At 42.4% G+C, this 7,189-nt stretch overlaps 2 protein-coding genes across 2 annotated transcripts in view; both read right to left on the minus strand.

Moving 5' to 3' along the window:
• tmprss3a (transmembrane serine protease 3a) overlaps nt 1-3,933 on the minus strand; it is a 19,998-nt gene extending 16,065 nt beyond the window's left edge. The window contains exons 1-4 of the mRNA XM_020606573.1: nt 3,875-3,933; nt 2,652-2,683; nt 1,915-2,119; nt 1,028-1,141 (exon numbers count right to left, since the gene is read on the minus strand). Coding sequence (XP_020462229.1) covers nt 1,028-1,141; nt 1,915-1,948 — 148 coding nt within the window. The 5' untranslated portion in view covers nt 1,949-2,119; nt 2,652-2,683; nt 3,875-3,933. The remainder of the gene's footprint in view (nt 1-1,027; nt 1,142-1,914; nt 2,120-2,651; nt 2,684-3,874) is intronic.
• Nucleotides 3,934-4,741: 808 nt separating this feature from the next.
• The window catches only part of LOC109963772 (fibroblast growth factor 4-like), a 3,848-nt gene continuing 1,400 nt past the window's right edge, over nt 4,742-7,189 (minus strand). The window contains exons 2-7 of the mRNA XM_020606610.1: nt 6,811-6,939; nt 6,454-6,557; nt 6,169-6,300; nt 5,435-5,531; nt 5,078-5,181; nt 4,742-4,924 (exon numbers count right to left, since the gene is read on the minus strand). Of these exons, the coding sequence (XP_020462266.1) occupies nt 4,742-4,924; nt 5,078-5,181; nt 5,435-5,531; nt 6,169-6,300; nt 6,454-6,557; nt 6,811-6,939 (749 nt within the window). The remainder of the gene's footprint in view (nt 4,925-5,077; nt 5,182-5,434; nt 5,532-6,168; nt 6,301-6,453; nt 6,558-6,810; nt 6,940-7,189) is intronic.

The raw sequence follows: 7,189 nt of genomic DNA on the forward strand, positions 1-7,189 counted from the left end.
GCCTGGGAACGCCTTGGCATTCCCCCGGAGGAGCTGGAGGAAGTGTCTGGAGAGAGGGAAGTCTGGGCATCTTTGCTCAGACTGCTGTCCCCACGACCCGGTTCCGGATAAGCGGAGGAAAATGGATGGATGGATGGATGTTTACCATGTGGCTCATGAGATAAAAATCCTGGTGCCTCACTTTCAATTTATTATTACAAGTTATCGATAATCATAATTTGTTGTCCAAATCTGCTACAATGGCGTCTATTTCACTGCCAGTACGAAGCAAGTCAACTTCATTTTTCGTATAGTTTTCCATGGACACATACAGCTATTCTTCTTTAAATCAGTCATGTTACAGGCATTACTAACAGCAGGTAAACTCAGTTTAGCCTCAGTGGGCACTGCTGTCTCACTATTTAGTAACAATATCCTCAGTCAAGTTTCTCAAAGACATACCTTATCACTACCTTGGTGATGCATGTTGTGTCGATTTTTGCATTTCATGAGGTTGTGATCGCGCCAAAAGCAGCTGTGATGTATCTTTAATAGGCTGCATGGTCCCACGGAACACAAGAGGTTTTTGGATCACTTTTAGTACACCACCACAAATACAGTGATAATGTATTTTTATTGTATTATTTTAAATACAATAAAACATTTATAAAGTTATATTAAAAAGCCGAGAGCCCCCCATCCATTTGGCACGCTGGATGCAGCTCTGAGTAAATTACACTGTATAACTGCTGCTGGTTACAGGACCAGAGTTGGTCTTTCTTTCAGGCACAAAAGCTGGTCAGTGAAATCAGTAGACTACTGGTGGACACGCCCATATGTGCCTGGCGTTTAGATATGTACCACTACACACTATTCCAGAAAAATAGAGCCATGTCACTGACCTCATACTTTCTGTCTGCACTGTGTGGGCAGACCTGAATTGTATAAGAAGCAAAGATTACATCAAATATTAATGGAGCAGAGGCAGTTCATGTTACAGTGGCTCCACTGTTGCTCAATGGACAAAGTTAACGCAAGAGTTCCTCACCTCCGAGACCGATTCCAAGAGCGAGAGTGAACACCACAAAGAAACATGAAGCAATTAGCAGCTTGAAGTGTTGAGTTAGCAATCTGTCCTTCCAGCTTTTATCCAAGTCATCGTCTGTGGAAACAAAGTAGTTCATGAACATCTACTGTGTTTACAAATGAAACATTAACAGGAGACAGGATAACTACAGAGAACAGCTGTATTTTGGTGGTTTTGTTCTTATATTAATGGAATGTTTACAGAAATGTCAATGCCTTGTTTCTGTAACGTTAGAGAGAACTAAGTCTGCATTATGTCAGTTAAAACATGGGCTTTCTTACTTTGTTTAGAGTGTTACACATCTCTTTTCATCGGTACATATACCGTTTACCCATCTATGTCCACTTTCATTTTCGGTCAGGTAGGATTTGAGATCACTGTTGAAAATGGAGCTTATTTGTGTTTTTTGTTTATGCGTTGTCGCGGCTGCCTGGCTGATCTTGTGCCAGTGTTCCCGTCGGGATGTTTATATCTTTGCTGGCCATTCCGATCCCTCATTCTTTTGTCCCTCAGGAGAATTTCTAATAATCTTGTAGTCCTTATTTACTAAACTACATTTTTAGTTTTCAGTCATCTTTTTCCATTATTGATCTGGTTAGTCATTCAGTAATCTAAAGCTTCCACAGAGCTTTCTGTCTTGGTAAGGAAACCACATTTCTGGGGAAATGAAGAGGACTAAGAAACAAAGGTTGAAATACATCCCTTTAGCAGTATTATCCCCAGAAGAGTGTTATTCACGTCATGTCACATTTCAGGCAGATCCTACTGCAACTCTGCCTTTGAGTAGTAATCTCCATATCCACTGTTTCATGCTGTACCATTAGCTCTAGAACATCACAGAGTCTCACCATGGAAGAATGGCTGCACCTTGGTGACTGGCATGGTCGCACTGGGTGCTGAAGGCTGGAATTCTTGATGTTTGACCGAAATGTTCTCTGACTGGGGGATAGCAGAAAAGCTGCCCGCACTGGGGGTCTTGACAATTGGGAGGTCTTCCTCTGACACCGAGACCACCTCAATCCTGCAGGGGTCTGGCTGGTCAGGAGCCTCTGCCTTAAGTTTTTAAATGGAGATGACATGAAGCAAAACTGTTTATATATGACTCTACCACCCATTTTACTAAAAATGTGACATCTACTGAACAGTTTGGATATCAGAGACAAGCATGAAAACTTAAAAGATGTATTTGGAACAACTTGCTAAAAGACATGCTTGTTGTGACTAACAGGTGAATCTCTGGACCCCCATATTAAGGATGGCGTTGAAGGCTTCCGCGTTACTAGTCAGCTGTTAGCAAACTACAATCAGGGTACAGAGGGTTAATGCACAGTGGTGAATCTAAATGGTGCTGAGACAAAATAAAAAATAACCAACCTTAACTACAACCAAAACTAGCTCTGAAACACAGTGAACAGGCTGCAGGGTGCGGGGACTGCATGGAACACACGGTGTCATTGTTATTATAGATGGATAATGACTACTTTTGATTAATCCATCAACAGTCTGATCAGTTTACAGTGACATAGACAGAAAGTCCTTTGTGTTTTCATCTTATTGTTTCACTGACTATATTTTATCCACTTACTGATTGGTGGGTTGATGTGTTGGCAGCAGGGTCTGTGAAAAAGAGATGAGAAAGCAGAATAGGTAGAGATGATGGTGAAAAAGAGAACAAATTGAACTGGTGAATACAATGAACAACAGAATGAAAATCCTTAGCAGTAAAGGCTGGATGAGTTGTATTCCTTGGTTTGACCAAATTATGTCCAACCTACTGATCTCCATGAAGCTTTTCATCATCAGGCCATTGTCCACACTTGACCGTATCTCCCCAGCTCCTTATTTGTCTCTCCTTTGCCCTTTCTTTTTCTATTTTCTCTTGCCCCTTTATTTGTATTAACGGTCTGCCCTCCTGCCAAGACTGCACTTTGGTATAAAGGGACACCTGAGCAGGTAAGTGCTACCACTCAGACTGGGGATCAAGTGACACTGCACCTCCCACTCTGGGGTAGGGTTGCACATTTGTGTGTCCCCAAAGTGGCCGGGGAGTTGTGTGGGGAGACAGGTGGATGAAGAGGAAAGCTGCTGCTCACTCCCTGGACACTTTCCTGTGGCTTCGTCAGCAGATAGACGCCTGACAGAAGTTGGGCCAAGAAAACTAAAGCTACTTGCACTGCTAGGTATCCGTTTTCATAAGAAGGTGAACTGTTCAACCTGCTTTCTTGCCCAATATAATTAAGCCATATATGTCAAATTATTAGTCAGCATATAAACTGAAAAGACAATTTTTGCTGACAAAGCAATTTTCAATGGAAAGAAAAAAAGAGTAGAAGAGCAGGAAACTGATATTAAAGCCATTCCTGCCAAATTAGCCAAGTAAGCTAGTTAGCCTAGGTAATGTCATACATACCTGATGGCTGGTTTAGAAACAGGTGCTTGCCTGTTGATCTTCCAGTATAACAGAATCATTATTTAACAAAACCAAAACAAACCGAGGCAAAGTTTTAGCAAATACTATAGCTTAATATTTTATATGTTTCTTTACTGTGTTCACTAGATTCTTGACTTGGTAATAATGAGTGTTTCCCCTTTTTTGTTTGTAAAATTTTAGATCCAATCCAACTTGTAACACACTTCAACACAATATTATCATAAAAATAGATATTTTTTATTTACATGGTCATGAACTCTAAAAACAATCATCAATAAAACACATCCAGACTTATATGTTAGCAAACAGTTTGCTATATACATATCCAGCAGACAGAAAGCAACATGATCACTGATTTGCATTTATGTTCTGAATACCTGATGAATGTCCACTCTCTTTTAGATGTTTTGGTCCCAAACCTCTTCTGAGGAAATATCTTTGTCTTTAGTTGCTAAATGCGCCACCATGCTCACTAGCTACTAAGACAGTGTACTTTGGCTTTATCAGACTGATGAGAGCACAGATTTTCTGGCCCAAAAATTTGCTTCAAAAGTCTAAAAATGTTTGTAGAGCTGAGTGTAACTGCAGGGCCAGTTTTCTGTAGGTTTGCAGACACTAGCGCTGACTGTACGGATCCTACAGCACCTACCTAAGTTAACTACCGCTGACTGTACGGATCCTGCAGCACCTACCTAAGTTAACTACCGCTGACTGTACGGATCCTACAGCACCTACCTAAGTTAACTACCGCTGACTGTACGGATCCTACAGCACCTACCTAAGTTAACTACCGCTGACTGTACGGATCCTACAGCACCTACCTAAGTTAAAGAGTAACTGCAGCTACAGTACGTCACTTTTTTCCCAACTGGTTTTGCTGTAGAACTATGCTCCAAAACTGGTCTTAAAACTTTTTCTACTGTGCAAAATGCATATACAATAAAAATTAATAATACAACAGGCTTTCTACTCTAAATGCATAATGATGCTAGAGTACATGCTAGAGAGACACATGGTGACGCCCAAAATGCCCATTTTGGACTAATCAACATGGATGAGTGAATGATCCTTAGGGTGAGCCAGGTCTTTTGAGTAAGCTGGGTATCTGCAAATATAAAAGTAAGTAAAACTCCAAAGAAAACCACCAGTTTTGTCACATGGAGTGATGTGTGACTTGTCAATTTCTCATAGGCTGGAGCTGCTCATAGGCAACTGTTTGGCTCCAGGCTGGTAGTGGACCCTGTTCACAGTGTTCTCCGAGGTAGGAAGTGGGTGCAGGCATGATGGCGGCTCACACGGTTGCCCTTCCTGAGCTCTCCTTTGTGGGAAAGAGCCAGGTAGATGCCTGGGTGAGACAGAGATGAGTAGGTAGTGTAATGATTCTCCTCCAGGTTCTCCTTCAGCAGGCAGTTATCAGAAAACTCCTCCTGTAAAACACAGCCAGGAAGACATTTATTATTATCACCGTAGCATTGCATTAAGCAGCCAAATATTAGAATGCTATTGCACCCAGCTCTGAGAAAGTAGACATACATGACACATTTAGACTGCTGGTGTGAGCTGGGCAGTGGGCTACGTACCGCTCCATACGCCAGTCCTTCTTCATTCATACAGAGATACAAGCCACTCCTGACTCCTCTGATTCCTACCACTCCCTGCTTCATAGCGAACACCTTCAGCCAAGCTTGTGGAAATTGAGAAATGCAGGGTATAGCATTACATTAAGGCTTGCATTAAGGTATATCACAGATACCTCTGAACTCTCCACATGTATACTGGATCTCGGATATTGGCTACGTGCATTTCAGCTAAACTTTACATATGACTGCACCCCAACAAATATACAGAACATAAAAATGCAGGTTTCAAAAACTTAAAGCATTAATATGTGGCCATGGTAGGGGCTTAAACTGTATGTGCATGTGGACTGAACTCACAGTACTCAGTGGGTTTGTGGACACCTCCCACAAAGCCACCGGGCAGAATCTGGAGATGGAAGCCAATCCCAACACGGCAGTAGAGCCGCCGAGTTAACTACCGCTGACTGTACGGATCCTACAGCACCTACCTAAGTTAACTACCGCTGACTGTACGGATCCTACAGCACCTACCTAAGTTAACTACCGCTGACTGTACGGATCCTACAGCACCTACCTAAGTTAACTACCGCTGACTGTACGGATCCTACAGCACCTACCTAAGTTAAAGAGTAACTGCAGCTACAGTACGTCACTTTTTTCCCAACTGGTTTTGCTGTAGAACTATGCTCCAAAACTGGTCTTAAAACTTTTTCTACTGTGCAAAATGCATATACAATAAAAATTAATAATACAACAGGCTTTCTACTCTAAATGCATAATGATGCTAGAGTACATGCTAGAGAGACACATGGTGACGCCCAAAATGCCCATTTTGGACTAATCAACATGGATGAGTGAATGATCCTTAGGGTGAGCCAGGTCTTTTGAGTAAGCTGGGTATCTGCAAATATAAAAGTAAGTAAAACTCCAAAGAAAACCACCAGTTTTGTCACATGGAGTGATGTGTGACTTGTCAATTTCTCATAGGCTGGAGCTGCTCATAGGCAACTGTTTGGCTCCAGGCTGGTAGTGGACCCTGTTCACAGTGTTCTCCGAGGTAGGAAGTGGGTGCAGGCATGATGGCGGCTCACACGGTTGCCCTTCCTGAGCTCTCCTTTGTGGGAAAGAGCCAGGTAGATGCCTGGGTGAGACAGAGATGAGTAGGTAGTGTAATGATTCTCCTCCAGGTTCTCCTTCAGCAGGCAGTTATCAGAAAACTCCTCCTGTAAAACACAGCCAGGAAGACATTTATTATTATCACCGTAGCATTGCATTAAGCAGCCAAATATTAGAATGCTATTGCACCCAGCTCTGAGAAAGTAGACATACATGACACATTTAGACTGCTGGTGTGAGCTGGGCAGTGGGCTACGTACCGCTCCATACGCCAGTCCTTCTTCATTCATACAGAGATACAAGCCACTCCTGACTCCTCTGATTCCTACCACTCCCTGCTTCATAGCGAACACCTTCAGCCAAGCTTGTGGAAATTGAGAAATGCAGGGTATAGCATTACATTAAGGCTTGCATTAAGGTATATCACAGATACCTCTGAACTCTCCACATGTATACTGGATCTCGGATATTGGCTACGTGCATTTCAGCTAAACTTTACATATGACTGCACCCCAACAAATATACAGAACATAAAAATGCAGGTTTCAAAAACTTAAAGCATTAATATGTGGCCATGGTAGGGGCTTAAACTGTATGTGCATGTGGACTGAACTCACAGTACTCAGTGGGTTTGTGGACACCTCCCACAAAGCCACCGGGCAGAATCTGGAGATGGAAGCCAATCCCAACACGGCAGTAGAGCAGCTGCTGTTTGAAACTTTCTCTGACTGGATCCAAATTAGAACCTGCATTTAAAAGAGAGGATGTGTTGCAGATAGATGGTGTTTACAACTTGTCCATCTGGACGGTGTCATCCAGGAGGAAATAACTGTAAAGTTTCAGAGAGTTTCTATTTCTTTCAGAACATCTTGCAGTGATTTTGCTAAACACATCTGTCTTAACACAATGCTATGATACTGTAAGCATTCCTCCTGTTCAAAGTGACTGGGAGACAGTCCTGCTTCTGTGCAAGCATTTGTCTTAAGCTCAGCTGAA

The sequence above is a fragment of the Monopterus albus genome, unplaced genomic scaffold (assembly GCF_001952655.1).
Source record: "Monopterus albus unplaced genomic scaffold, M_albus_1.0 scaffold79.1, whole genome shotgun sequence".
Taxonomy (NCBI): Eukaryota; Metazoa; Chordata; class Actinopteri; order Synbranchiformes; family Synbranchidae; genus Monopterus; species Monopterus albus.